At 53.4% G+C, this 27,761-nt stretch overlaps 11 protein-coding genes across 11 annotated transcripts; 6 read left to right on the top strand and 5 right to left on the bottom strand.

Moving 5' to 3' along the window:
* Positions 1 to 2,292: 2,292 nt before the first annotated feature.
* Positions 2,293 to 3,722, top strand: J4E92_000048 (uncharacterized protein; the record flags this gene model as incomplete). Its single annotated transcript, XM_051491467.1, has 4 exons — positions 2,293 to 2,503; positions 2,560 to 2,654; positions 2,709 to 3,023; positions 3,081 to 3,722. 4 exons carry the CDS (start codon positions 2,293 to 2,295, stop codon positions 3,720 to 3,722), a joined length of 1,263 nt encoding a protein of 420 aa, XP_051356979.1.
* Positions 3,723 to 4,046: 324 nt separating this feature from the next.
* J4E92_000047 (uncharacterized protein) lies at positions 4,047 to 6,030 on the bottom strand (the record flags this gene model as incomplete). Its single annotated transcript, XM_051491466.1, has 5 exons — positions 4,047 to 4,142; positions 4,199 to 5,473; positions 5,550 to 5,821; positions 5,880 to 5,934; positions 5,983 to 6,030. The coding sequence occupies 5 exons, from the start codon at positions 6,028 to 6,030 to the stop codon at positions 4,047 to 4,049; spliced, it is 1,746 nt and encodes a 581-aa protein (XP_051356978.1).
* A 337-nt stretch (positions 6,031 to 6,367) lies between these two features.
* J4E92_000046 (uncharacterized protein) lies at positions 6,368 to 8,127 on the bottom strand (the record flags this gene model as incomplete). Its single annotated transcript, XM_051491465.1, has 3 exons — positions 6,368 to 6,790; positions 6,980 to 7,803; positions 7,854 to 8,127. 3 exons carry the CDS (start codon positions 8,125 to 8,127, stop codon positions 6,368 to 6,370), a joined length of 1,521 nt encoding a protein of 506 aa, XP_051356977.1.
* Positions 8,128 to 8,606: 479 nt separating this feature from the next.
* J4E92_000045 (uncharacterized protein) lies at positions 8,607 to 10,142 on the top strand (the record flags this gene model as incomplete). Its single annotated transcript, XM_051491464.1, has 4 exons — positions 8,607 to 8,642; positions 8,823 to 8,917; positions 8,972 to 8,991; positions 9,043 to 10,142. The coding sequence occupies 4 exons, from the start codon at positions 8,607 to 8,609 to the stop codon at positions 10,140 to 10,142; spliced, it is 1,251 nt and encodes a 416-aa protein (XP_051356976.1).
* Positions 10,143 to 10,474: 332 nt separating this feature from the next.
* On the top strand, positions 10,475 to 11,369 carry J4E92_000044 (uncharacterized protein; the record flags this gene model as incomplete). The annotated part of the gene is made up of 2 exons (XM_051491463.1): positions 10,475 to 10,479; positions 10,733 to 11,369. 2 exons carry the CDS (start codon positions 10,475 to 10,477, stop codon positions 11,367 to 11,369), a joined length of 642 nt encoding a protein of 213 aa, XP_051356975.1.
* A 1,626-nt stretch (positions 11,370 to 12,995) lies between these two features.
* J4E92_000043 (uncharacterized protein) lies at positions 12,996 to 13,577 on the top strand (the record flags this gene model as incomplete). Its single annotated transcript, XM_051491462.1, has 2 exons — positions 12,996 to 13,000; positions 13,250 to 13,577. 2 exons carry the CDS (start codon positions 12,996 to 12,998, stop codon positions 13,575 to 13,577), a joined length of 333 nt encoding a protein of 110 aa, XP_051356974.1.
* Positions 13,578 to 16,911: 3,334 nt separating this feature from the next.
* On the bottom strand, positions 16,912 to 18,660 carry J4E92_000042 (uncharacterized protein; the record flags this gene model as incomplete). The annotated part of the gene is made up of 5 exons (XM_051491461.1): positions 16,912 to 17,877; positions 17,924 to 17,955; positions 18,002 to 18,272; positions 18,320 to 18,402; positions 18,450 to 18,660. The coding sequence occupies 5 exons, from the start codon at positions 18,658 to 18,660 to the stop codon at positions 16,912 to 16,914; spliced, it is 1,563 nt and encodes a 520-aa protein (XP_051356973.1).
* A 1,126-nt stretch (positions 18,661 to 19,786) lies between these two features.
* Positions 19,787 to 21,020, bottom strand: J4E92_000041 (uncharacterized protein; the record flags this gene model as incomplete). The annotated part of the gene is made up of 2 exons (XM_051491460.1): positions 19,787 to 19,822; positions 19,881 to 21,020. 2 exons carry the CDS (start codon positions 21,018 to 21,020, stop codon positions 19,787 to 19,789), a joined length of 1,176 nt encoding a protein of 391 aa, XP_051356972.1.
* A 642-nt stretch (positions 21,021 to 21,662) lies between these two features.
* Positions 21,663 to 23,231, bottom strand: J4E92_000040 (uncharacterized protein; the record flags this gene model as incomplete). Its single annotated transcript, XM_051491459.1, has 3 exons — positions 21,663 to 22,375; positions 22,429 to 23,089; positions 23,136 to 23,231. The coding sequence occupies 3 exons, from the start codon at positions 23,229 to 23,231 to the stop codon at positions 21,663 to 21,665; spliced, it is 1,470 nt and encodes a 489-aa protein (XP_051356971.1).
* A 920-nt stretch (positions 23,232 to 24,151) lies between these two features.
* SSN3 (cyclin-dependent protein kinase) lies at positions 24,152 to 25,411 on the top strand (the record flags this gene model as incomplete). Its single annotated transcript, XM_051491458.1, has 2 exons — positions 24,152 to 24,288; positions 24,334 to 25,411. 2 exons carry the CDS (start codon positions 24,152 to 24,154, stop codon positions 25,409 to 25,411), a joined length of 1,215 nt encoding a protein of 404 aa, XP_051356970.1.
* A 1,564-nt stretch (positions 25,412 to 26,975) lies between these two features.
* Positions 26,976 to 27,704, top strand: J4E92_000038 (uncharacterized protein; the record flags this gene model as incomplete). The annotated part of the gene is made up of 3 exons (XM_051491457.1): positions 26,976 to 27,227; positions 27,275 to 27,521; positions 27,571 to 27,704. 3 exons carry the CDS (start codon positions 26,976 to 26,978, stop codon positions 27,702 to 27,704), a joined length of 633 nt encoding a protein of 210 aa, XP_051356969.1.
* Between the last annotated feature and the right edge of the window lie 57 nt (positions 27,705 to 27,761).

Here is a 27,761-nt window from a genome sequence, read left to right as displayed (position 1 = left end):
AATGCCGAAATCGAAGCCCAACGCGCGCTGTATGGTACCGCATTTGGCCAGACCACGTTTGACTAGTACTCTTTTGTCCAGACGGCACTCCCTTTTCGCTACCACTTACCTGGTCGCTGGTTGAGCTACAGACGCCTCGGCAACTTGCACCAACGCTCGACTAGCCTCATGGCTATACAACAGCTAGATTGTAGTATACCTAAGTACATCGTGGCTAATGTCTTCCACTGTCTCGATTCGGTGATGACGATGGAGTCAGGCTTCAACGCATTCAAATCATCGCAGAGTCATTCGAGCTACTCAGAACTTCACTGCCTAATGCAACAACTTCACAATATGGCGTTGTATCACGCTGTGTGATATGTTAGCTGCATCGTTCTCGTCTAACGAACAAGTAACCTCGGAAGGGTTGCAAAGTTACTGAGGTCTGGACTCCACGTACCTAGATTTGATGAGTGATCTCATACATCGTGGTAACATATCGCGATAAGGAGAGACTCGACAAAGTCGAAGTTGTGAAGATTAGAGTACATGGAAAATAAACTGTGCTACGATTACTGCGTCTATACCGGCTCGTACCGTCCTCTTCTCGGTATACAGGCGACAAAGAAAATATGCATTGAAGTATTGTACACAGAAGAATAAAACATTACAATCCAGTCGTCACGGGCACAAGCGCCTCCAAACCATCCGTTCCGTCATCACAAACACCAAAGTGATCCGCAAGGGTCATACCAGGCTTACCATCGCGGAAGCAAGCCGTGTTCTTCGTAGCATAATCCCTCAGTGCGGTCCAGTCCCGACATTGATGCATCTGGCCATCACCAGCCATGCCATCGCCGTGACCATACAGCGGAGTGTTATCCGCATGGCACATAATGTGTTGACGCAGGGCGTCGAAACAATGCAAAGCGTGATGCGAGGGGAAGGGCGGGAACTCTTGGCGCTTCAGAGCTAGATATGAGGCGCGAACGATACGCTAGAAGGGGGGTGGTTAGAAAAGATGCATAGGTACCTGATGTTTACTGAACAACGGGAGTGACGTACGAGGCAGTGGAGCTGATGGTAGGCTTGGAGAAGATACATCCCTTTACCAGGCATGCCGGGTATGTCCATAGAGGCAGGCCACTGTAGAAGATGTCAGTCACTGCTCATCTCAGTGATGGTGTCTTCGTTCCCGGAGACCTGGTTGGGGGTAACTCACGTGGTTCTCTGCCGCGAACTCATGGTCAACTGCGATATGACCATGCGCAGTGTTGATGTTGTCCCACAGCGGGTCTGCTTCCGTCGCATTGGGCGCACCCCATGGCGTATTCCAATGAAAAGGAACATACGCGATAGGAAGAGACTCTACCCTAGCAAGGTCGTTGGGAACCTCAAGGGAGCTGGACTGGGCGAGGCTGGTCAGCGTATCTCCCGGGGTCGCCGTGGCGGCCACACCCGCAGTGCGCCATATGGCAATCGAGAAGCCCAATACACAGACGTTTGCGAAGGAAAGCACGACCAGTGCTATCGTCGGATAGTGTCGTCTGTGCGCCGAATGCGAACACGAAGCGTGATCCGAGGCTGGCGGGTCCGCCGAGGAGACGAGCTTGTACCGAGCGAACATGGTGTTGTCGAAAGCGTGGAGGAACGATCGAGAAACATTGCTGAAACCTGCATATCAAATACTCACGATGGTCAGCGCTGCGCAGGATGCACGAGGCAAGTCCTAACGAAAGCAGCGTGCAGTTAAGGTTCACGACGATGCCTCGAGGTGGTTAGCGTAGTACTTAAGCATGCCGCAATCGCGCGAGGAGTTCCTTCCGGCCTCGGTCCGTCACGACCGAAAGTCGTCGCCTCACGATCTAGGTGGGTCTGCGAATCAACGCTTTTCCCCAGACTGCGCACCAGGGGTCGGATCTAGACCGAGGCGCGGGAGATCTTCCGCATGTCGCTGCTGGGAAAATAGCCATGTGCTCGGGGTTTATGTGCGTCACTTGTTCGTGCCCAACGGCGCTTCTGTGCCAGCCTTGCGCACGACTATCGAGCTGAACACCTTTGGGCCACTACCGGGTACCTAGCTAAGGGTGAGGGTGTAGACATGCAGTTCTTCTGAGAAGGAGTTTCCTCCGTCCTCTCCATACCTGTGAATGCCATGTCTACATAACCTCGCGTGATCACCACCGGTAGAACTCATCATCACGGCGAACCATCAGTCTCTCTTTCAAGCACATCATACTTGCGAGTTCTCTCCTTCTTGAGAGTATCTTCGGTTACTTCTTCCGAGTCCTTCGTTATACCGCCGCCAAGATGGGTTACACATACATCAACGTTACCTCGTGCCTCGCCACTGGCATCGCTCTTACCGTCTTGACTGTCCTTTTCGTCGCTCTGCGAATAGGCGTAGCGATACAAAAGGCCGGAAAAAGCAGAGAGACGCGTCTCAGCAAGCATCTCGACGACCTCTTCTGCCTCCTCGCTCTCATCCCAACCATCGGCGTCTCCACTGTTCTCATCTATGGTAAGCCTCGAGCCAAGCAAAACCCAAGCCCTTCTTTTATCTGACTAGTTCTACAGGCGCTGCTAAGGGCATTATCGGCGGCCACAACGACCCTAGCAACATCGAAGGCTGGATCTACAGCACGACACCAGATTTGGTAATCTTGGAGAAGGTTAGTCACCCTGTTCTCGGCTGGTCTTTCCCACTCGACTAACATTCCGACAAGTGTGTATACATGATTTTCATCATGCAGCCGCTGGCTATCGGCTTCACGAAACTCGCTTTCTTGTTCCTGTACCGTCGCATCTTCACGTGGCCTGGTTTCCAGTGGACCTCGCTTGTGTTCATCGTCCTCACTGTGGCTTTCACCATCGCCTTCTTCTTTGGCTTCATCTTCGACTGCCGCTTGAACTTTGCTGCCAATTGGGGCTCTCTTGCTAGTATCGCGGAGAATTGTCCGTTTGGATTCGAGGCGACCATCACCTTTACGGTTCTTGATGCTGTGTTCGATCTCTGCATCTTGCTTCTGCCACTCCCATGGGTAAGTTTACCCAAGCTCGATTCACTCTTGACAGACGGCTAATCATTGCGCGAACAGATCTGGCGTCTCCAAATGCCCACCGTCCGCAAGATCCAACTGTGCGGTGTCTTCCTACTCGGAGGATTCGCCGTCGCTTCCGCGATTGTCCGCATGGTCATCTGCATCAAGCAGAACACACCGTCCGCCGCCCTCGACGAACAGTACATTATGGGCATGCCCACCTACGACATCATCGGCATAACCTCGCACGGTCTATTCTGGACCGTCGTCGAGACCAACGTCGCCCTCATCGCCTGCTGCCTTCCCAAGATCCGATCCGTGCTCAGCTTGGCCGGCCTGGGCAGCATCATGATGTCCATGGGCTCTCTCCTCCAGAAGATGGGCTCCAGTATGGGTACTCAGAACTCCAAGAGCGCTAGCAATGGCAGCAACGGTAGCGGCCAGTTCAGCAAGCTCAGCAAGATCTCTGCTGCTACGACCGTTACGGTTGGTAGCACGCCCCGTAGCCAGCTCGGGCACTACCGCTTGGAGAAGGAGCGCTCTGATAGCGATATCAACCTCGTTGACCTCAAGGGCTTGGGCAACAAGACTGACGCCGAGGCCGTCGCCTTGGAGAAGGGAATGTCGCCAGACTCTTACGAGGACTTGGAGGACAGGAAGTACCTTGGAAGAAACTCTCCCAGCAGGTTCTCCACGTAAACCAGCGCAGTAACGATGCGATATGATGCCTCTCCGGAGGCTACGATCCCAGATATACCCCTCAATGATTTTGTCCAGCGTAGTGTAGCGAACGTAGCGTAACATATTAATAATAATCAAACACCCCTATCAGCATAATTCTTCTTGTTGGCCAGTATATCTCGTGACGAAACACATCGACAATATGCACAGGTCGGCAGCCAGCCTCAACATCACGATTGTCAGTCACCGGAGAGAAAGAACCTGGAAATAGCTCAGCACATAGCATGATTAAGTATCATGACTCGATTGCATGCATTTGATTGAGAGTTTGCGGAATAGAGTTTAACGCATCTGGTACTCATCTAGTGCCATGCCTTTAGCGATCTTCTTGATCAGTGCTTTCTTCAAAAACTGTTCTCGAGCCAGACTTCGAGTTTGCTGTAATCATGTTAGCCATATTCCAACTAGAACAAAGTCGCAGGAGATGCACTTACCTTGACGAAGACTTCAGTACTGACGCGCCCCTTGTCCAAAGCTCTACCCAGTACGAACAATGCGTCTGCAATGCCCTTCTCTTCCGCAGCAAGAGTGTAGAGCTGCCCTCCGACGATTGTCGGCGCTACTAGGACATCATCCACGTCTGGTGCCTTTCTTCTGCGAGCATCCTCCATGACTCTATCTGCTTCAACCATGGCACCCTTCAAAACTTGTTCGTTCGACGCAAGCGCCGCGTCAAGCTGCTGCAGTTCGCCCAATTCCGACTGTAACCGGGAGTATGCAGTCTGTAAGGCGGCTTGTTGCGCGCGAAGTGGTGCTACCGCAGCCATGTTGGAGGAAACTGTTTGTCGGATTTGCGATACCAGCGTTTGGCTCAAGGCCCGGAGGAGTGCGTCCTTCTCAGGGTTTGGTGGAACAGGTGGTACTGGTAATAGAACTTGGTTGCCAGACTGTGACGGTAATGTGACTTCCAGCGAGTCGTCGAGAAGATCGATTGGGGGCTTCGGAGCTGGTGGCGGTTGCTGAGGAGGTGCATGTGAGTATTGCTGGAAAGGAGCCTGTTGCTGTGGCGGGTAACCCTGTGGCGGCTGTCGATACTGCTGTTGCTGTGGTGGAGGCTGCCCATACTGCTGCTGGGGTGGTGGGCCCTGGTACTGTTGTGCTTGCTGGAAGTTAGGGGGCTGTGGGGGCCCTGATGTCGAGAACTGGGCAGCCGTTCGTTGACCGTTTGGTGTCATGGGGCTTACAGGGCTGCCGTTCTGTAATGACTGTGGAGGGTAACCATGTGCGTGCATTTGCGGGTGTTGAGGACCTGAGCCTGAAGTCGCTGGACCTTGACCATAGCCACTCTGTCGATTGGGCGCGTATGGTGGACCTGAAGGCTGCGGTTGCCACCTCTGCGGCGCATCGTATCTACTACCCTGAGATTGCTGATACGGTTGCTGTGACTGCGGATGTTGTGGAGGGTGGGGTGGCAGAGGAGGGGGTTGCGAGTATCGGTCGTGTGGTGTCTGGGGCGTGGAGCGGTTTTGTTCATGTGGCTTCGGCGGCTTTGGAGGGGGCGCTGGCGCTTGGTTCGATGGAGCAGGAGACGAGGATGCGCCTGGAGCGCCGTGTACTGAGCGGCCCCATTCGGCTGGCGGCGGGGGTACTGGAGGGGGTGCTTGCTGCTGCGGCGCATTGTATTGCGGCTGTTGTTGCCGTGATCGCACGGGTGGCTCTTTCGCAAAGACGCCTCTTAGCACGGCTAGGAAGTCGAACAATGTAGATTTCTGCGCACATATCAGCTGTCGTGCCCCAAGGTTGAGCATTTCGCCCAGCAGCCTTCTAAGCTCATGCAGTACTCACATCCCAGTATTTTGCCCATTGTGCCAGATACGGATGATATATCCTGCCATCGGTGCTCACATGTTGTCCAGGTCTTAACACCATGTCCTGTGCCGGCGTGACGTATACGATGGGTGGTTCCCGGGGGTACGACTGAGGCACCCATATCGCTACCGGGAAGCCGTATGTTGCGCCGCGAAATGTGACCGGCAGCGTGCCACTGAGAAGCAAGAGAAGCGCTGATGAGCCATTCTCATACGTGTATGGTTCGGTCTTTGGTGAAAGCGACGGGTCTGGACGTTGGTGTAAAGTTAGTATAGCTGTCGTGAAGCTGCGACGCATGTGACGTACAGTTGGACAGTGCCTCGGCCGCGTCGTGATATGTGCGATTTACGTCTGAGTATTCCTGAAGTCTATTAGCGCATACGATGTTGATTGTCGCGAGGGGAGTTACATTGACGAGAACGCTGTATAGCCAGTTGAGTACTTTCTCGCTGGCCATGTTGTAACTGATGGATGATAGCACCAGGTTAGACGATGGACAGTGGAGCACGGTCCTCACCTCTCCCAAGGTGAACCCCTCAACACCTTGGCAATGCCCAATGACTTGCCCCTCTATCTTTCACTTAGACAATCTGCGCATGCATCACGCATGAAGGAATTCATCAAGAGTATGTGTACATGCTCAATACATTTCATTATGTAGAGCTATTGCGTATGGTACATTGCTATGTAATCGTGTTTCTCGTAACCGCTACAACGAGCGTGGGCATTGTTGCCAAAGAATGTACGTCATTATATTATACAAGTTTCGCCGGGGTATCAAACAACTACTTCGCTCAATGCTGACTCCATTCGATCGTGTTGAGGTCGACACCCTCCTGCACGAGTTCCCACAACGGGCTCAACTCGCGGAGGAAGGTAACGCGCTCCTTGACAGCCTTCAAGACGTAGTCGATCTCTGAGTCTGTAGTGTAGCGTCCGATACCGAAGCGGATACTGCTGTGCGCGCTTTCGTCACTGCTGCCAAGTGCCCGCAGGACGTAACTGGGTTCGAGCGACGCCGATGTGCAAGCGCTGCCCGAAGACAAGGCAATGTCTTTCAGCGCCATGAGAAGTGACTCACCCTCGACGTAGGCGAATGAAACATTGACACAGCCGGGGTAGTGTCGCTCCCTGTCGCCGTTGAGTGTGGTGTGCTCGAGCGATAGGAGGCCTTCGAGAAGACGGTTCGACAGCGCAGAGATGCGCTTTGTGTCATACTAGCCATTGTCAGCAAAGTCCGAACAAAACCGGTGTAACCAAGACAATGTGTGATAAGGAACTCATAACCCCTGCACTTGTGTCAACATGGCGCGTCGACGACCGAAGCCGCCTAACGCTCTGAAAGCCATGCATGTGTAAAGCAAATAATCATAGTGTTCGTGATGATAAGGGAAGAAAGTACGTACCTCCATCTCTTCTTTGCAGATCCGTGCGGCTTCGCCCATACCGATGGCAAGAGGAGGTGCTAGTGTGCCACTTCGCAGTCCTCGCTCTTGACCACCGCCGCTGATGATGGGGTCGAGCCTGACCCTAGGCCGTCTTCGTACGTAACATGCGCCGACGCCCTTGGGACCGTAGATCTTGTGGCCTGATATCGACATCAAGTCGACATGCATCTTGTTGACGTCGATTGGGATCTTGCCGACAGCCTGTGCGGCATCGGTGTGGAAGAAGATCTTCTTCGACCGGCAGAGCTTTCCGATCTCTTCAACGGGTTGTACAACACCGATCTCGTTGTTGACAGTCATGATACTGACAATGGCGGTATCGGGTCGCATGGCGGCCTCGAGCTGAGCCATGTCGATCAGGCCGTTGTTCCCTACTGGCAGGTAAGTGACGGAGAAGCCTTCATCTTGCAAATGTCTACAGCTGTCAAGCACACACTTGTGCTCGGTCTGTGCTGTAATGATGTGCTTCTTCTTGCCGCTACGCCCAAAGAAGCGAGCTACGCCCTTGATACTCATGTTGTTACTCTCGGTAGCACCGCTGGTGAAGATGATCTCCTTGGGGTCTGCACCAATGAGGTTGGCGATGTGCGCGCGGGCATCCTCTACGGCCTTGTCGGTCTCCCAACCGTACGCGTGGGTTCGCGAATGGGGGTTACCGTACATGCCGGTCATGTATGGCATCATCTTGTCTACTACTCGTGGGTCCATTGGGGTCGTAGCTTGCATGTCTAGATAGATAGGCCGTGAGCCCTGATCCATGACGGTTGCTTGCTTGAGTATGCCTGAAATTGTCAGCTTCGCGGAAAGCGGGGTGGCGTGAATTCTGGCCTACCAGCAGTGGGACTCATCATGGCATCAGCGCTCATGCCTGTTGTTGGCATGGTCGCATCCTCTGCTCTTTCTCCCGTCTCCTTGAGGAAACTCCGCTGCTCCTTCTTGATGGCTGAGTCGAGATGGGAGGCGTTGGAGACGGTCGCCTGCGCGGGCTTGGACTCTGAGACATAGTGACGGCGGATGCTCGAGACACGGGAAAAAGCAGATGAAGGGTATCGACGAGAGGCAATGCGCAGGGCCTGCCTCGCGACGGTGGGTGCAATGTTGGACATGGTGAGAATTGGAGTGTTGGGGTTGGGAGAGCAAATTGCCTCCCGAGGTATTAGAAGCTATGAAGTTTTAGCGCACGGATCGGCTGACTAAATGGCCCCCCAGCGTTCACGGCCACATCGTCCACTCGTCATGCATGGTTCATTGTTTGCCTGCACGACAAGATAGTCGTTCACGCGACCGCGCGCTGCTCTCAGCTTTTGGCCCTGGGTTTCTCGTGCACTAGCCGCAGCGGATCATTCACTCTTGGCGTGAAGTAATTGCACTCGTGCTCGTTTTCGCGCTCGGCGCTCCGCGACATCCGGCAGCCGTGGGCAGTTGGCTGGCATAGCCACAGGCGACGTCATCGACGATTCTAGCAGCCACGCCGGCGCCCGCATCGTTCGGCTGCTTCCTGCTGGCTTACATCTGCAGTCTCCACGGCGCCTCCTGATCCCTACTGTGTATCAATTCCCAGCAGACTTACAGAATTACCCCCACCATGAGTTGGAAAGGCCTAACAAAGACCGTCACCCGGGTACGACAGGCGCCCTCACACGGCCTTCGGGCATCAACACGTGCTAACATGATGGTTTAGGCGCCCCAAACCTTCAAGCAAAGATTCAACCTCGTACGTATTCTGCGAAGGCCTCCAGGGGCTCTCCCCTCTACGCGCCTGCTTCCGAGTACGATTGGGCCTTGCTAACAGAGCATGTAGGGCGAAATCACCAAGGACCCCATCTACACCGATGCCGAACGCCGCTTTCAGGAGCTGGAGAAGGAGACCAAGAAGCTCCATGACGAGTCCAAGAAGTATGCGCCTGTTGCGACACAGTCCTAGTTGCGACCCTGGCTAACATGCGACAGGTACTTCGAAGCCATAAATGGTGCGTAAACAACATGCAGCCCCACGCGATTCCGCCTAACCCACTTCGCAGGCATGCTCTCACATCAGATGGAGTTCTCGAAAGCGATCGCCGAAATCTACAAGCCCATCTCCGGCCGAATGTCAGATCCCGATTCATTCCTCGACGAAGGCAACACAGCAGGCATAGAAGCATGCGAACAGTACGAGACAGTCGTCAGGGAACTGCAGGAAACACTCAAGCCCGAACTTGAGATGATAGAGTCCCGGGTTATTCGCCCGGCGGACGAGCTACTAGTCATCATCAAGGCCGTACGGAAGATCGCCGCCAAGCGCGACCACAAGCAACTCGACTATGACAGACATCGCGCCGCATACAAGAAGCTCGAAGAGAAGAAGGACAAGACGTTAAAGGACGAGAAGGCCATGTACAAGGCCGAGAACGATGTGGAACAGGCTACGCAGGACTACAACTACTTCAATGATCTGCTAAAGGACGAGCTACCAAAACTGTTCACGCTGGAAAGGGAGTTCATCAAGCCGCTATTCCAGTCTTTCTACTACATGCAACTGAACGTCTTCTACACACTACACGAGCGCATGCAACGGCTCGACATTGGCTACTTCGATCTTACTCTGGACATCGAGGCTGCTTACCAGAAGAAGCGTGGCGACACACAGGAAGAAGCGGAGAAGATCTCCATCGTGAAGTTCAAGACTACAGGAGGGGCTCGTGTCGCTGGCGCACGTCCAGGCCAGTCAAAATACGCAACGAAAGCTCTGGAAGCCAAGGCAGGCCGAAGTTCGATATCGGAAGAGACGGAAACACCTCCTCCACCGTACTCTGCTGGGCCTTCTGCAGCTACTGGAGATGTCAAGTCCCCGACGCTATCAGCAGGTTCGTGGGGCTCTGCCGCCAAAGCCAAGGGCGCGCCTCCACCACCAAAGCCCAAGCCATCACGTCTCAGCGGTGTCCCGGCGACCGAAACCGTTACGGCTCTCTACGACTACGAGGCGCAAGCGGAAGGTGACCTAAGTTTCCTGACTGGCGACGTCATAGAAATCGTTTCGAGAACGCAGAACGATAACGAGTGGTGGATTGGAAAGGTACGGGGGAAGCAGGGACAATTCCCAGGTACGTACTTTCATTCGTGTGGGGAGGGAATATACTGATCACACTTCAGGAAACTACGTCAAACTGAATTAGGGATTCAGTCCCCCATCTCCCACCTTGCGGTTACGAGGCCACACATGTTGAAGAATGTGTCGCCAGTGTTGCGTTTACAGCATCGTTCGGGGTTTACGTTAGACTTCCGTGCTAGATTTAAGCGATCAGCACATGTATTTGCATTGTTCAGACTAATCTTCAATCCTATTCTGGGTACCAACAATTTCGATATCAGTTCTTCCATGTCGCGATGCCTCTGTCTGTATCTGGACTGCTAGTATACAATGCTGGAGTGGACTAGCGCGCAGTAGGCGACGATCTTTCCGCCGCACCCCGCATGACGTGTGCCGGAGACATGGAGCAGTGGAACCCCTGCTAACTCACGAACATCTTCCGGGTATCGTGAAGCAATCCTTCCAGGCCGCGGACTTCTACGAATCGAACAGCGACCAAGTCCAAGTCCTTTTGTATGCCATATTCATCATGCCCTACGAATCAATAATCACCTTCACGCTCGACACAATCTGTCCCTGGTACATCCACCCACCCTCCGCGCCACACCACCCGCTTAGACCAATCCCTCACTCTCCCACAGGACATACCTAGCCTTCATCCGCCTCTCCAAAGCCCTCTCCGCCTACCGCACCACCAACCCCTCTTCCCCAGCAACATTCACCCTCAAACTAGCACCCTACCAACTCTACCCCGACGCCACCCAAGAAGGCGTCAACAAATATGAATGGTACAAGAACGAAAAGTACGACGGCAGCGAAGACCGCATGGACAAGTATATGAATGTGATGCGTGATTTGGGTAAAGCAGAAGGGTTTGAGTTTGATTTTGCGGGTGGGGTCGTGGCGAATACGTTGCATGCGCATCGTGTGTTGCAGTGGTTGCAGAATAATAAAGGGGATGGTGCTGCGTTGGAAGCGGTAAAGGAGTTGTATACGCAGTATTTTGAGCGGCGCGCGCATCCTTCGAGTAGCGAAACGTTGGTTAAGGCGTGCACGGCGGCTGGGCTGGGTGAAGAGGAAGCGAAGAGGGTGGTAGAAGATAATGATGAGGAGTTGAGGGAGACGAAAGCGGCGATTCAGGAACAAGCCGGAAATGGGGTGGATAGCGTGCCGTATGTTGTTTTTGAGGGCAGGAAGAGGGACTTTACGTGCGTGGGGGCGAAGAGTGTGGCGGAGTATGAGAAGGTGCTTGGACAGGTTGCTAAGGAGTGTACGTGAGGGTTTGTGGTTGGCTTCCTCTCCCAAGCATAGTGAAGGGTCGTCGTCTCCATGATCGAAAGACTACGGCCACAGAAGCGACCAAGATGCAACTGTTTAAGTCACTGATTAGTATTGTGATCAATGTTGGAGATACCTAGTTACAGCGGATCTGCGTATCCCGTATTCGATTCGGCCCAGTTGGAGCTATGCTACGCTCGAACCAGGACGTTATGCGATTTCATGGGTAAACAATTCAGGAAAGACGCGAGGTGTTGGTCGAGAGGTGTTTCGCAGATACCGTCACGATGGATAGACCCGAAATATCGGAACCTTGAGAGCTCGCCTGTCCTCTTGCTATACTTGGCTTTTCTGCAATGCGTCCAATTATAGACTGTACATTCAAGGGCCTTTCCTTTCAACTCTACAAGCCCTTAAAAAATGCGCTGCGCAGCAGCTGTTCGTTGCTGCAAAAGCTAGACGCTGATTTTGGTAACCCATTTGTCTATCCAGACACTTGTGTTACTTCGTTTGCCAAGTATAACCCTACGTAGGTACCTGCGCCACATTTCCAGGCTACTGTGGAAACATAAACACTACACGATTTGCAGTGTGGAAACCGCTGCTCCGTTCCCGAAAGATGCTTCTTATATCCACAGCAGTAGAAAGACGGATTGGGTTGCACGTTAGCGTCGGATGCGGCCATCGTCCGCACACTAGCGGTGTTACCAGGCGGTCGATCCCTTCTATACGACCGTATACTCGCAGAACAGATGCCGAGAGGGTGGGTTTCAAGCGTTTTGATAAAATAACAGATCGTCACGACGTGTGAGCGTTGAACTGAGCAGTCGTGTTGTGCGTAGAGAGCACCTACGCAAAGTGCTCCCTAAACAAGTCTGCTACAGTAAGATGGTCCACACCACACCTGGGCACTGAGCACTTGCTGATGAAAAGGAGGAAGTGCAAAAAATTAGTTCAAGCAAAAGACCACGGGCTATGCCTAGTACCCGAAAATCTACTGCTTATTCACTGCGTCACATGGGGTGGTTATAGCCCTTACTGTGTACATCACTGCGTCACTACTACCGCGTTGAGGACTCTGCTTCGGCATCGACTCCAGTCTCTCACCAAGAATGCCTAGTATCTGAGTGGTAGGTACGCGAGGATGGCGAGCGATTTTGGAATTTGGTACATGGTCTTACAGGACGAATTATGTATGCTACATGTAGATCTCTATGCTGACTACTATTTTGACTACGCTCTGACAGGTCAGACAGGTTACATTTTCCACGTTGAGCTTCACTGATACACGGCTTCCACAACGTGCAACTTTCATTGGACCTGCGAGGGCAATGGTCCGAATTCTCCTCTTGATATTACGATGGGAAGGCCTAGTCCATGTAGATCGCGTACGATTTCGAGGTAGTGGGCAGCTTACTGGAGAGTAAGACGTAGGTCGCACGAAACTACATGCATGCCTCCCACCGATCATCGATTGCGAGAACTGCTGGGGTTACGAACACCTATAAAGGTAGGTGCTCGACTGCGAGATACTTAGATACCTCAGAACAACATCGTCTCATCCACCACTTCATCACACCATCGAACTATCCGACTACAACACAGAATCTACGCAAAACCGAAGTCATGCAGTATGTTGCGCATTCAACGCATACCAAGCGCATATCGCTGACTCAAGCCTAGATTCTCAGTAAACTCCCTTGCGATGGTACTCGCGACCGCAATCACCACCACAATGGCCGCTCCCACCAACAACGTTGCAGTAAGTAATTTTCAAGATGAAGCATCAGCAATCGAACCTCGATCTGACCCTTCACTTAGCCCCGCCAACTCGACGACGGCGTAACGCGTTGCAAAGTCGAAGCAGAAGCCTCCCACAGCTACGGTGGCGGCGGTCCCGGCCAAGCAATCATCAACACGACTAGTGGAGCACTCATCTGCTACGACGTCAACAACGAAAAAATCTACGTCAACACCGACGCCGATACGACCAACTTCCAAGGCAACACCAACACCATTTCCGCAGCGGATTGCCATACGCTTGGCGATGTCACGTTCAGGACGTCGTTCAACAGCGCGAGCAACTACTTTCAGATCTGCACGATTACCTATAACGGGGTGGATACTGAGGGTGTGGTTACCACGGATATTGATTCGGGGACGGTGAGTGTGTCGAGTACTTATTGCACTATCTACATTCCTTGCTAGATGGTAGCAATGATCGTTGGAAGGATGGTTGCGTGACAGTCATTACCTAGGTAGCAAAGATGAGATGGTAGCACTCAATTCGCTGTTGAACGAGAGATACAATGCCAAGTAATTACTGGTCCCACGGCTCAACCGTAGCGACTGTCTTTATTGAAGTAATCCGCTTTAATACGCCCGACCGCTAGAGAGAGATTGGGAGCACGGTTTCTCTGACTAGGAATGATATAAGCCACTTAGCCGCTCTTTCAACTGGTTTTCTCACACCACTAACAAAACGGCCTCCGTACTCGTAGACAAGTGCAAACAAAGCAACTAGTAAAGAAAATGACTGATCTAACTCCCCAATCCCCTGCGGCGCACACGGAATGAAGGAGCATTTACTCAGCGCTGCACCGTGATCCTTGAGAATAGTCCAAATCATGAGATGAAGATATAACGGAAGCACCAGTCTGTGACCAACGTGCATTACCTTAGACTTGTTGTTCATAGAAGCTATCTCTTGACCAAATGATTGATATATCTTCATTGCGGGGTGTATTGTGAGCACGATATGAAGGAACGGCCATAAACCGGCATCAAGCCCGGCGTTGTGCAAGCATGGCATGACCACGGAGTTTGTTATAACAGGGAGTAGTAGACCAATGGCGATGCACAGCTGGCGCCGCTCGATATTCTTCCGGGTGTCGATGTCCCTGTCTATCGCCTTCCAATGACATATCGCGACTTGGAAACATGCATGGGCAATGCCAACTCGTATCACCGCTAAAGATGCGCGGAAACACTGCAGCTGGGCATCGTCCATTTCCTGAAGAGTTTGATGTCCAGTGGAAGGGAAGGACTGACGTAGGATATCAATAGTGGCCCAATTCGTGTATAGCGCATAGCTCATGAAATGCAGGTTGTGCGTGTGATCGTTTCGTAAGATGGGATACCAGGACGTGATGAAAAGGATGACCCATGCTGCCCAAGTTCCACTGCCGTAGAATCCGCTGATTTGGGGGTAGTCGGGGGAGGATTCAGACATTTCGATGGATGCGTTAGACTGTTCCGGTGTTGCTATGCCTTCCAGGAAAAAGACGAAAGCCAGAGTTTACTATCGGTTTCGGGATCTCGTGAAGATGGATGAGAACGCGGCTTTAATTGCCGTAGTTTGATGTGGTTTGAGATGGTTCAATGACCAGCGCGAAGTAAGATTAGGCTGCAGTTCGAGCATAAGCGAGTGATAACAAGGTTGGTCGTCGGGATTCGGCAGGTGCGGTCGCGAGTGAGCCACCAATCTCTCAGATTTGCGTTGAAAAGCTCAAACTGTGGGAACGTAGATACTCGACATGCAAAAAATCGGGGGAGACGGTGATGTGGAGTAAACACAATAACATTCGCCAGCGGCGGTTGACCATGATGAAAACACGCTTGCGCTCAGCCACACTCGCCAAAGCGTGGGGGCTGAAAGACCTACACCCACCATTTGCGAATAGGGTTTGCGGACATAAGTCCTACACTAGCTGCCACCAATGATATGAGCCAGATGACAGGGCGTATAAGACCTTCGCGGTTGTAATTCCCTCGCCGTAATTTAATAGTGTGATTTAGACGTCGTGTTCAACTTGTCGTTTAGGTTATCGCATAAGTATCGGACGTGAGACATGAGAACATTCAGGCTGTGCGCACACAGGTATGAGCCAAAAGAGGGTATAGAAGCTTCATTTGGCGTACAAGAGCGTGGAGAAGCCACCACCGAACCAACAGCTGGCAGCAAGAAATCTCTGCATAAGTGTAGATAAAATGTGCGTATATCTCTTGAGCTACCTTACAGCTCGTTGCCAGATCGTCCACATACCTTGAACTGCTTCTCTTCCAATGCGAAAGATCTCATACCCAAACTCATACAAGAAAAGGCACAAAGCAACTACTAAAGAAAAGGCTTGGTCCCATTCCCCAATACCCTGCGGCGCACAAGGAATGAAATAACACTGTTCAGGCAAGCTAGCGAGGTAGAGTATCTGCCGATGTTGTCTCACACTAGCAGAAAGGTACATCTTTCTACTCAGAAAGTAGGAAAGACTAGACATAAGAAGGAAGGAAAGACTACACACCAGCATAGTGGCTGCATATAAATATAACAAGGGAAGCTCCCTTAACGTGAATTCCCACATGAATCTGCGCGGCTTCAAAACCTGACACGCGTTGTAGCCCACAAGCCAAAGGCCCGAAACACAACACGTCAATAACGCAATACGACTGGAATCAGACGCAGAAGAAAGCAGGATAGCATAACTCCCCATCGAAAGTGGAAGCACCGCTCCAGTACTCAAGATCAAGCAACGTCGCGCTTCTAACGAACGATTAGCTTGAGCAATACCCCCAAACTGTAGCCTGAGATAACCGAATAATAGCTGCGCAACGACTTGGTATACTCCAATCTGTATCACTGCGACTGAAGCGACAAAATTGCCAAGCCATGCCCAGTCTAGGTCTGAAAGATCGCGTTGGTTTGGTGATCCGGGCCGAAGACCGTGGCGAATAAGGTCAATCGCAGCCCAATTGGTATACATTGCGTATCCGATGAAGTGAAGGTTGTGCGTGTAGTCGCCTTGGAGGAGCGGTATCCACGATGCAAACATGGTAATGACCCACGCAGCCCAATTGCCAGGACCATATAAGCCGCTGACTTGCATTGACTCGGGCGCAGGTTGAATCGCTCTCGGAATGATCATCGCAGTGATCGTAGGGTGCGAATGACTGTGGTGACGGAAGGTATCGTGTTGAATAATTCGGAGCGTAGTGAGGTTGAAGACGTTCCTCCAAAAGCTCAAAGTAAAACGCGATGGTATTCAAAGTGACGGATTCTGTTTTCGGTATCTATCGATTCGGGATGACATGAGAAACCGAGAAGGAATCTGTGTACAAGCCCTGGTGATATATCCTGGCTTCTACGATGGTCGGAGTGTGTGGCGCAGCGCAAGCCACAGCTGGTAAGCGTGGCCGTAGGGGCAGTGCAAGCCCGTACGTCATTTCTTCCATCATTGGTACCTGTCATGGAGGATGAAGAGGATGGTTTGCGATGGTCAATTATTGGTTGACCCAGAAATGAATCGTAATGCAACTACTCCGTGTTGCAAGACGTATTTTTGTCTCTTCAACACCAAAGAAGGTCTTGTAAGGATAGCGACTGATACTAGGTAAGAGCAGATGTAGCAAGACTAGTCTAATCTCGATCAGCAGGCCTATACGAAATGGTGTTAGTCTGGCATAGGGCTGGAAACAAGGATAAAAGTAGCTGATTTGAGGAGCAACATACGTGTTGCAACATGGAGTATCTTAACATCCCCATCCATCACGGCCTAAGCCCCTCCGGCGACCCCTCCTCCCCATCCCCATCCTCCCGACCTGCCCCTCTCCTCCTCATCCTAAACCACCCCCCAACCCCGCCTCTCCCCCTCCCCTCTCCCTCCAACTCCCCATCCCTCTCCCCCATCCCCACAACAACCAACTGCTCCCCCTTCCTCTTAACAATCCACTCAACCGTCATATCCCTCTTCTGCGGCCCCTCCTGCGGCCTTCCCTGGAACAACCCATCCGACGGCGGAGAATGGTATCCTAGCACAAACAGTACAAGCGGCTCGCACAAATCCGTGATGAGTTTGATGCGCAGCAGCACGGCGAAGTAGATCAGGATGAAGATGTTGATGAGGAGAGTGAGAGCGAGGACAACAAGGAGAGCTTTTTGGTAGCTCTTTTCGCCGCCGGACATGTACTGTGCTACACGGACGGAAGCGTTGAAGTACTGCATTTGGGGGGTGTTGAAGTCGGAGGCGGAGGTGGGGGAGATGGGTTGGAAGGGGAAGTTTTGGGTTAGGTCTAGGACGGTGCATGTTGTCATACTCAAGAGCGCCTCTGCAGGACTCGGTAAGGTCTTGTTGAGTTTGGGTTCTGTGAGTTGGAGTTGGGTGAATATGCGTGCTGTTGAGGCGTCGCCGTCGAAGACTCCGTTGTTTAGACTGAGGGAGTTGAGGAGATTGAAGCCGAGGTCGCGCCAGCCGACTAGGGCTGTTCTGTCGTCGGTGGCACGGAGGGGTTGGATGGCGGAGTCGTCGCTGTGCTTTCCGTTTGCGTCGTCGCAGACGGCTTCGAGGCTTTGGCCGCCGGATGAGGCGTTGTAGCGTGTAGTGCAGGAAGTTGTGATACCAGCTTTCATGGAGCAGAGGAAGTAGTCTTTGGTCGTGTTATCGGGTGCTTTGCCGAGCAGGTAGACTTCTGGTCGGTCGCCGAGCTCGTACGGTACTTGAGTGTGGTTTGCGATCTACCCAATTAGTCTTTCGTCTTCCGATCAGGACAGACCCACTTACCGTGTTTCCTGCTTTCGGGTACTTGAGAAAGACTGTGTGACGTTAGTAAATGTCATTCATGCAGAGGATCGGACTTACTTGGTCTAGCACGCGAGTGATCTTCCGTCTCGTCCTTCCACCCAAATACATCATCAAGCACAGTTTTGTTGTTTGTATTGGTACCTTCTGGAAATCCTAGGATGGGCCACCAGTTGACTGACTTCGAGCCCTCTTCCATAGGAATTGCATTAGGCCAATTGGTATAGATAAGTGGGGCGAGCTCTTCCTCTTTGGCATTGACGCAAAGTGCATTGAGTGCGAAGCTGGCGACTGAAGCGTGAATAGAGTATGAGCCACCGTCATGGAGATCCTAGGATCGTTAGTACGGTATGAATGGGGCATACATGATCTACCTACTTCTGGCTGCAGCAAATCATTCTGGACATTGCGAGCTGCTGCCGGTATCCCTCGATGGGGGACGGCTATAGTGATGTTGTTGACTATACCCAGGTTAGCGAAGTAAGTCCAGAGAATTTTGGCCACGTACTTATCCTGCCTGCCTTTTCAGACTCAGTAGCGACATCATGATCATCAAGCCACGCGGTGGTGACAGTGACATTGTTGTCAAGCGACGCACTGATCGGCTTTCGTTCCAGAAGGCGCTCAGACATCCAAGCAGGGTTTGTTGCAGCTGCTTGATCGTCCCATGCGGACATGTATTTGATAAAGTTGCGGCCACAGAGCGAAGACCACTTCATGGCAAGACATGTGCTACCACCCCATTGTGTGTCGCCGACGTCAGGCCAGGCAGTGAGACAAGTCTTGTCAGCTTTCAAGGTGCTGGAGAAGTCGCCATCTACTTGACCAGCAAGCATTTGATGCTCCCAAGGTGGGAGGCGTAGCTGTGGTTGCACTGAGATGTGTTAGCGACTCGTGGTGCAAAACCAAGGGTACTGGCATACCAAGAGCACCTGCAGCGGTTGTATATAGTAGAGAGAGAATGGCCGTAACCAGTGAGAGTACTCCCAATACACTGAAGCCAGCGACCCTGACGCTGTGCCACCCGCTGAATAATTTCCCTGGTTGACTTTCCAAAATCAGCCAACGTGAGCGCTGGCCAGAAACGCGGCCAACTTACAGAATCCAGGATCGCATCGACACACTAGCCAAGTTGATGCCTTTCTGCTGGATAGCTCTTCGCGACAGGACCTGTCCTATGAACGCCAAGAATACCATCACGAAAGATAGCTCGACAGTCTTGGCGATGAAAGCCGTCAATAGCGCCGCCGAAGAAGGGGAAAATCGCCCACGTGCTGATACGACGTGTCCATATTTTGGCTGTATCAAGGCGACGATGAAGAACAAGGCCGAACATAATGTCGAGTACAATGACGTCAATAGTAGTGTTATTGAATATCCGCTTCGTTGTGGTTCAAGTAGGCCTTGGGTATATAAAAGTGGCAGCATGCTCCTCGAACTATCTAACCGAATTGAGTATCTCACGCAGACAAATCAGGGGGGTCGCCTTACTTTTGGAGTCGGCGGTGAAGCTCCTCATGCTGCGTCCATCCGCTGGACTGAGGAAGGGGTTCTCCGCAGCGTCGTCTCGCGGGCTCGCCATGCTGTCGGGATGATGGCCGTAACCAAGACCATGGACGACCCGCTATATACGCGAAGAGAGTCTGAAAATCAAGGATAAGCGAAGGATGGGGCGCAGGTCGCAGATGCGGCGCGGTGAGGTGAAGCAGGTTATGATTATTTTAGTGGTTTCAGAGCGGCCGAGCGGTCGTCTGCGCCCCACGTCAGCGCCGTTGATCGTCTAGCAGATCACATTATCGGATGCGACGGAAAGTGAGGAATACGATGTCAACCATCTAAATGCCATTATTTCTGATCTAACATGTGCTTGAACTTTTCGATCTGCATTATTGTCAGCAAATTTTGCATCTCGAAGTGTCGCAATCTGGCGTGGGCTCACCTTGGTACTAAGATACTTCTCTACTTCTTCGCTCTTGATGCCCTTCATGCCGCCTGTTTTCCACGCAAGCGGAACCATGGCGACGCGCTCCCTCACGACGACTTCTCTATTCGGCCCCTCGACAGCATGGACTTTGTCTGGGTTGTTGGTCAAAAGTCTAATCCCTCTGTCTCCGTCTAAGCCCAGATCCATGAGCATAGCCGTGGCCAAGCCGTAGCTTCGCGCATCTGCAGGATGCCGTAACATGATGTTTGCTTCGTATGTGTCGTTGCCTAGATCTTGCAGATTGTATGCCTTGAGCTTTTCGCCTAGACCAATTCCACGACCCTCTTGGCGGAGATAGATAATAGCACCACCAGAAGGTGACAGAGTAGGATCGGCCATAAGCCGCGCGGCTTCGTCGAGCTGCTCACCGCAGTCGCAGCGCGCAGACCAGACAGTCTCGCCAGTGTAGCATTCGGAGTGTATGCGGACCATAGGTAATTCTAGCGAGGAAGCTGGCTGTACGTCGCCGTTCTCGGATGAGGATGCAGAGGCTGGCGACAACAGGCCGTTGCTCTTATCCACGTGCGCCGAGTCGGCGTCGGGCTTGCGCTTCGAGGGCACGCCCTCCTGCCTCTTGAGCTGCTCAACCCGCGAGCTGGTTCTCCCAGGGTACAGGCGTCCTACGTATGCGCCTCTCGTCATGCGGTCTAGCTCCGTCTCTCCCGGGCGCTCTGCATCCAGCGATCTCGAGCGTATTTGGCTCCCAAAGACAATTGCCAGGTGCTCCTTGGTGTCTACGCTGTTCCTGTACACGTGCAGCCACATCTCATGCCCCGTGGTTGTGGGTATCCGCGCACGCACTTCGCACTCGACCGTGGGCAGCTTGGGCAGCAGGTCCGGCCGCGGCGTGTCGGTGCGCACTGAGGTATCGACGGGTATGGAGCGGGGTGGCCGGGGCCGCGAGGGGGTCGAGACGCCCGGTGTCGCTGGAGGCGTGAAGGCGGGCGATATTATCGAGGGCGGCGGGCTGTGGTGTTCATCGCCGTTTGCGACCCGTTCCGGCGTCTCTGCCTCGAGCTGTGACGTCTGGAAGTCGAAGCCGTCTCGGCCGGCGCTCGAGAGGTGTGGTGAGAAATGCGGCGGGAATGCGGTCATGTTGGAGGAGGGCATGTTGGAGCGGGCATATAAAATAGCACAGACGACAAGTGAAAGGGCAGGGTAGTAGCTCTAGTACTGCAATCGCATCGCAAGTGAGACTGAAGGCGTGAGGTACTCTCCAGCGCCAGTGGGGTCGAATGACTGAATGACATATCCGAAGCCGCTGCTCGGACCCGCCGCCTTCTAGCCGCGGCTGCGCAAAATCACTAAGCACACCACTTGTGTCAGCAATTAGGAATCGGGGTAGACGCTTCCGACGATTATTTCCCCGACTCGGCTGACTGCCTACCCGTGAGGTCGGAGCAATTGCACAGCTGGTTTTCGGGATGAACATGTGACTCAAGAATCTCGATTTTCTGACTACAGAACCTTCCTTCACATGCGAACGCATTCTCCACAGTGTCCTCAGCTTTGCGTTCGAAAGTGCCTCTTTCTGTGCATCCCAGGCAATTGCTGATTCGGCCAAGAATGCGGCTTCAGGATCTTCGGCATTTTCGAGATGACCACTACGTAGAGAGGGAATTGGCTTGGATTGTGAAGAAATTGCGCGAAGGCGCTTTGCCAGTGACGTAGCGGGCAGCTCGACCTTGTACCAAAATCGCCAAAGTCAGCCCCGTCAACCCTTTAACATCGCATGAATCAATCCACCCGACGCTCCCTACCCCAAACCTCGTCTGCGTTCTTCTTGCCTTTCGTCTCGGGGACAAACCACGTAATGAAAACGAAGAAGAACGCTGACAGTGCTGCGAAAATGAAGTAGACATATCCGTGTAACTTTGCGCTTGCCAGCGGGAAGAACTGTGCCACGATGAATGTAGCGATCCAGTTGGCTCCGAGCGCGATACTCTGTGTTGCGTCGACGGCATCCGGGCCCACCAGCTCGCTCGCTAGGATGAAGGGCACTGGGCCAAGACCAACAGCGAAGCCAGACACGAACAGCAGGACAGCGACTGCAGAAAGGACAGAGATCGACTTGATGATGCCAATTGCAAGTAGCAGCGAGCTCGTTCCCATGATGGCAAGGGAGCTGAGCAGGCAGACCTTGCGACCCAGCTTGTCGGCAAGGGGCGCGCAGCCGGCGGTGACGATGATGTTGAGCGCTGAGACGGCAAGGTTGAGCAGCGCGGAGTTGGACTCGAGTAAGCCTGCTAGGAGCGACACGCCGTACATGACGATGCTGTTGATGCCACTGAACTGCTGGGCCAGCATGACCATGACGACAGCAATGGCGGCTTTTTGGTAGTCGGGATGGCGGAAGACTTGCATGATGCTCAGCGTCTGTTCTTTGCCCGACTCCTTGGGCCTCGCTTCAGCCGACCCATCTTCGTTGCTCAGTAGTGTCTGCTCCTCCTCTGGAGAAATATTAGCATGCTGTCCATCAATTGAGAGGCTTAGACCAACGTACCACTGACGTTGCCGGAGCCCGAGACTCCCCAATCGTTCATTTCGTCTTCAATGTCTGCATCTTCTCCCCTGATCTTGCGCAAAGTCTTCTTCGCGAGCGAGACATTACCCTGCTCTGCGATGTACTTTGGGCTCTCGACCGATAGCAGCAGTCCGGCGCCTTGTACAGCACCGATGACGCCTCCAATGGCCAAGATGAACCTCCAGTAAGAGTCGTGGCTCAAGAAGTAACCCAGCAACTGCGTGATCAGAATGCCCACGTTGCACCCGATCTGTGTAAAGGCACCGAAGAAGCCCTTCTCGCCCGGCGGTGCAATCTCAGAGATGTAGAGGGGCACAATGACGACGGCCGCGCCTGCACCGACTCCTGACAACAGCCTTCCAAACGCCATGACTCCAATGTTTGGGCTCAGCGCCTCGAAGATTGGGCCCACGGCGAAGAAGATGGAAAATAGCTGCATAGACCTGAGGCGGCCGTATTTGCCTGCCACTGGCCCTGCTGAGAGCGCTCCTACCAGACCTCCCAGTGTGTACAGCGATCCCACGACGCCCCATTCGGTTGGGCTCATCTCGATACATTGCGGGAGGTTCGGGCCAGCGGCGGCCGACGTGATGGACTTGCGTTTACAGCGGATGACATCTTCGGGCGCGTTCAGCTCAGACTGGGCGTGTTAGCGATGCGCCGGCAAGCATGACGTTGGGACCCACCAGGTGAAAGCCGAAGAGGAGCGGGCCGAGAGTTGCAATGGACAGGATGTAGACAAAGTAGCCCGTCAGGCTGCTGAACCAAGAACGCGGGTCCATGGTGGGGGTCTACGTTACGTGGTAGAGGTGAGGTGTGAGGTTTGGAGCGCCGTTGTAGCTTCCTGGACGTGTCAGCCGCCTCGTAGAACGTGACATCGCCATGACGATGCTGCACCGCGCCTACCTGTTCAGACCGCTCAGATAAGAGCGATAAGGGTCTGACTATCACCGCATAGACATGGAGGTTCCAGGGCTGTTATGAAGCTTGAGGTTTCACGGTGGTGGCATGTGAAGCTTGGACGACGACTGGCCGAAGCAAGTGGTTGGGTCCAAGATTGAGGCTCTGCGGGGAGCCATACTTGGTAGGCTCCATTGATACGTGATTGGAACCTGTTTCTCAACCCAGAGACCCTCTAAACCTTAAGCCAGACACCCTACACATTCTGCGCATCTATCGACACCGAAGCTCGCCGTCTCGGACCGCGTCCCACACGTGCAGGACTCACCGGAATAGTTCCGTGGACGCGTTACGGCCGCGTCGGGCGTGGAGACGTCAGCTAAACGAGAGGCTGAGGCAGATGGCAAAAGCATGAGCCAGCGCTCCAATTCCCCGCCGGCCTCGTCGGCTTCTGTTGCGGCATCCGCCCGAGCCCCATCGCGCAAGAACAGCACTGCGACAGCTCCCGACGGTACGCCTCTGCTTTCTCTACGTGTCCATCAGTCATCCTCTCCTGTATGTTCGCGTGTCCTTCCCCGTCCAGCCTCCCCTCAAGTCACCGTCGCTTCACGTTGCCTCATCTGGCGCCACTGCCTGCGTGATTGTCGTTCCTGCCGTCAGCAATTGCCGTTCGTGTCCGCATCACCCCCTTCTGTTGACGTTGCTGGACCCTGCTGCATCTTCCGAGCTATCATTTCTACATTAGCCCCTAAGAGCGAGTACTAAACCTGTTCCTGAAGACCCGCTAGATTCCGTTGATGCCATGTTCACTGGCTACAACAACAAGAAGCGAGTCACAGAGCGCTACAAGATCGTCGGCTTCATCAGCAGCGGTACCTATGGACGCGTCTACAAAGCCGAGGGCAAGAATGGCCGCACCGGCGAGTTCGCCATCAAGAAGTAGGTCGAGCGGACCTTGACCGTCGTATCTGCTAATGCGCCCAGGTTCAAGCCGGACAAAGAAGGCGAACTTCAATACTCTGGCATTTCGCAATCAGCCATACGCGAGATGGCGCTATGTACTGAGCTGGCACATCCCAACGTCGTGCACACCGTAGAGATCATCCTGGAGGACAAGTGTATCTACATCGTCTTCGAATATGCCGAACACGACTTACTGCAGATCATTCACCACCATAATCAACCCCAACGGCAGGCGATACCTGCACCGACCATCAAGTCTATTCTTTATCAGCTGCTGCAGGGACTGGTTTACCTGCACCGGAATTGGGTCATGCACCGCGATCTCAAGCCTGCTAACATCATGGTCACCAGTGCTGGCAAAGTCAAGATAGGCGACTTGGGTCTTGCTCGCTTGTTCTACAAACCGCTGCAATCTCTCTTCTCAGGCGACAAGGTCGTCGTGACAATATGGTATCGCGCACCTGAGCTCCTTCTCGGCAGTCGTCACTATACTCCTGCAGTCGATCTGTGGGCGGTGGGGTGCATCTTTGCCGAATTGCTATCCCTACGGCCCATCTTCAAAGGAGAGGAGGCAAAGATGGACAGCAAGAAGACGGTCCCGTTCCAGCGCAACCAGATGCAGAAGATAGTCGAGATCATGGGCATGCCAAGCAAAGACCGGTGGCCGCTACTGACGGCCATGCCCGAACATCCTCAGCTCTCGTCCCTGGCCTCAGGCAACGCCGCACGATTTCCGCGTCCTCAAGGTGGCGATGGCTTAGAACGATGGTATCACCAGACCCTCAACAACAACCAGTATCCAATAGGCTCTGGACCAGATACACCTGGACCCGAAGGACTCTCGCTGCTCAAACAGCTGCTTGAGTACGACCCCCAGAAACGACTCACAGCGGAGAAAGCGCTGTCACATCCCTACTTCACCGTTCACGGCAAACCAGCCGACAGCTGCTTCGAGGACTCGAAGATCAAGTACCCCGTCAGGAGGGTCAGCCAAGAGGACAACGATATCCGCACGTCTAGTCTACCAGGTACTAAGAGGAGTGGCCTTCCGGACGACTCAATCATTGGACGTCCCGCCAAACGTCTCAAGGAAGGATGAAGAGACTCGACACCACACTGTTGTGCTTCGCTGTGATCTGTACGGGCGATGCGATGCAGCTTCCCGTGTGTACGTACTGCCACAGTCGTTGCGGCAAATTTATCCCTGGTTGTCGGCATGGTGTTACCTGACCAGACCGATGAACAGCGGTCTTGGCGGCGCAGACGGCTCTGTGCGAGTCACCATCTTACACAAGCGTCTTGGTGAGGATCTTGGGACGCTCTCGGCCCTAATGTTGGTGTGACACGAACACGGCGGGAATCTGATGCTGTACCAGCATTAGTCGATGAACTGGTCCACGACGACGCAGGGGCAACGCGTTCGATGAGCAGGTGCGAGTACACTGTCCTGCTGTATGGGTATAGTGGGGTCCAGGTTGCGCGAAACCCTGGTAATGGGCTCTGAAACCAATGGTACGTCTTGTCTGTACTTGGGAACTGCTTTTCCGTTCGTACTGGGAGCAGAACAGTGTACAAAAAGGATCCTTGGGCGTTTTGGCACCTACGCTGCGTCATTGCGACGGCGTTGGACTTGAGACATTCAAGTCAGCCTCTCTTACCCTAACGCATACACAACGAGGGAAAGACGTCCTGTCAACGGCAGCCACCAAGTACAAGTACGACGTTTCCCAGGACCAAAATGTCCTTGACACCACCTGGGCCGAGTCGGACGACCGAGGCGATGCTATCGCCATGCCTCAACGGTAGTGCTAGACTAGATCATCATTTAGGCATTCATACCACATATTGGGCCCTCTGTTACTTCCTCTACCAACCCCAGCCTGCCATAGAGGGACTATGCTAAATCGCGCTGCGTATGCTCATCTGGCTCCGATGCCGTCACTCGTCGCGAACGCCACCCTGCGTGCTTGTGTTGCCGTTCTCCTTCACATGTCTATTTTGTGCGTTGATCTAACGATGTATGGAATTACAGCTAGCGTAGTGGGCTCCACGAGGCCACGGTAGAGGGGTAGTGGTGTGTGAACGGCGCGCACGCATCCAGTTCGTGGTCAGCGTTTGGTGATACCTTCAAGTAAGTTCGCAACAGGGTAGTGGCAACGCAGTGAAGAGACTAATCGAGTAGCAGGCCTGTACCGCCACTTGGCGTCTGCGAAGCGCAACGGACTTGTCCTACCTCTCGTCTACCCCGGCTGAGATTACACGAACGACCGCTGCAGCAGGTCTGCTGCCTCTGCTCATCATTCACCGTCGACGGTGCTCAATGCCGGACTGCCCTCTCTTGAAGTAGGCACCCGGCTGGTTGGTGCGCCTTCCGCAATCGTCTGTTTGCGGCGCTAGTACGTGAAGCCAGGCGCAACCATCAACAACACGCCATGGTGGACGTCAGCCCACGTCTTTGACCATATAAACCCCAGAGACCTCGTTTCCTTCTTACTTCGTCACTCGTTCAACCTATTTTCGCTCCTTAGATTGCCTTTCATTTATTCGCCTCGGACCAGTGCCTGGCATCTCCGCTGCACTTGCTATCCTTTCACCTCTACCAACTGCACTCTCCCTAGGCCATTCTCCTACATACCGACGACCTCGTATCTCAGAACCTAGCCATGAAGTTCTTCGCCAAACTCCTAGCTCTTACGGCAGCTACTGCTTTCGCCGCCCCCAGGCACGAGATCAAGCACCGAGATCTCGTCGCCGATGACGCTCCACACCAGGACGACCCAAATTTCATTAGTGCCGTCATGCGAGCTCATTGGTACTGGCGCAAATTGCATTGTGCGCAAGACCTCATTTGGGACACTGAGCTTGCCGACGCCGCGCGAGCTGACATTGAAGAGTGTCCAAAGGACCCTGAACACGTACGTAGTTGGCACGATGACAGGCATGGCACAGCTGACATGAACAGAAACGCTCCGGCAGTAACCTCTCTTCCGTAAACCCACCTCCCGACGGTTACGACGCTTGGATCGAGTTCGCCCGCACTGCCACGCACGGCTGGCACGAAGAGGAGACCAAGTACCCCTACGACAACCCACACTTCGATGCAGCATGGGGTCACTTCACGCAGATGGTGTGGCGCAACAGCACACGTCTTGGCTGTGCTCTTGGACACTGCGACGACGGCGTTAATTGGCCGGGTCGCTTCTACTGCTGTAAGTGCAACGCGCGGTAGCTCCAGGATATCAGTGCTGACACTCACAGACTACTCGTTCTTTGGCAATAACATTGCGGCTGGGCAGTTCGAGGCTCAGGTATGGGCGCCTGTATGCAGTGACCCCAGTGTTGGCGAAGTCCAGGCGCGCGAGGATGTCAACTTCGACTGGAAGCGAGTCTGAAACGCTCACGCTCCAACGTGACACTGCGCTTCGCGTGCCGCCTGTGTAACGATGTTC

The sequence above is a fragment of the Alternaria infectoria genome, assembly GCF_024043175.1.
Source record: "Alternaria infectoria strain BMP 0036 chromosome Unknown scaffold_1, whole genome shotgun sequence".
Classification (NCBI taxonomy): domain Eukaryota; kingdom Fungi; phylum Ascomycota; class Dothideomycetes; order Pleosporales; family Pleosporaceae; genus Alternaria; species Alternaria infectoria.
This window is presented reverse-complemented; position numbering and strand designations above follow the sequence as displayed.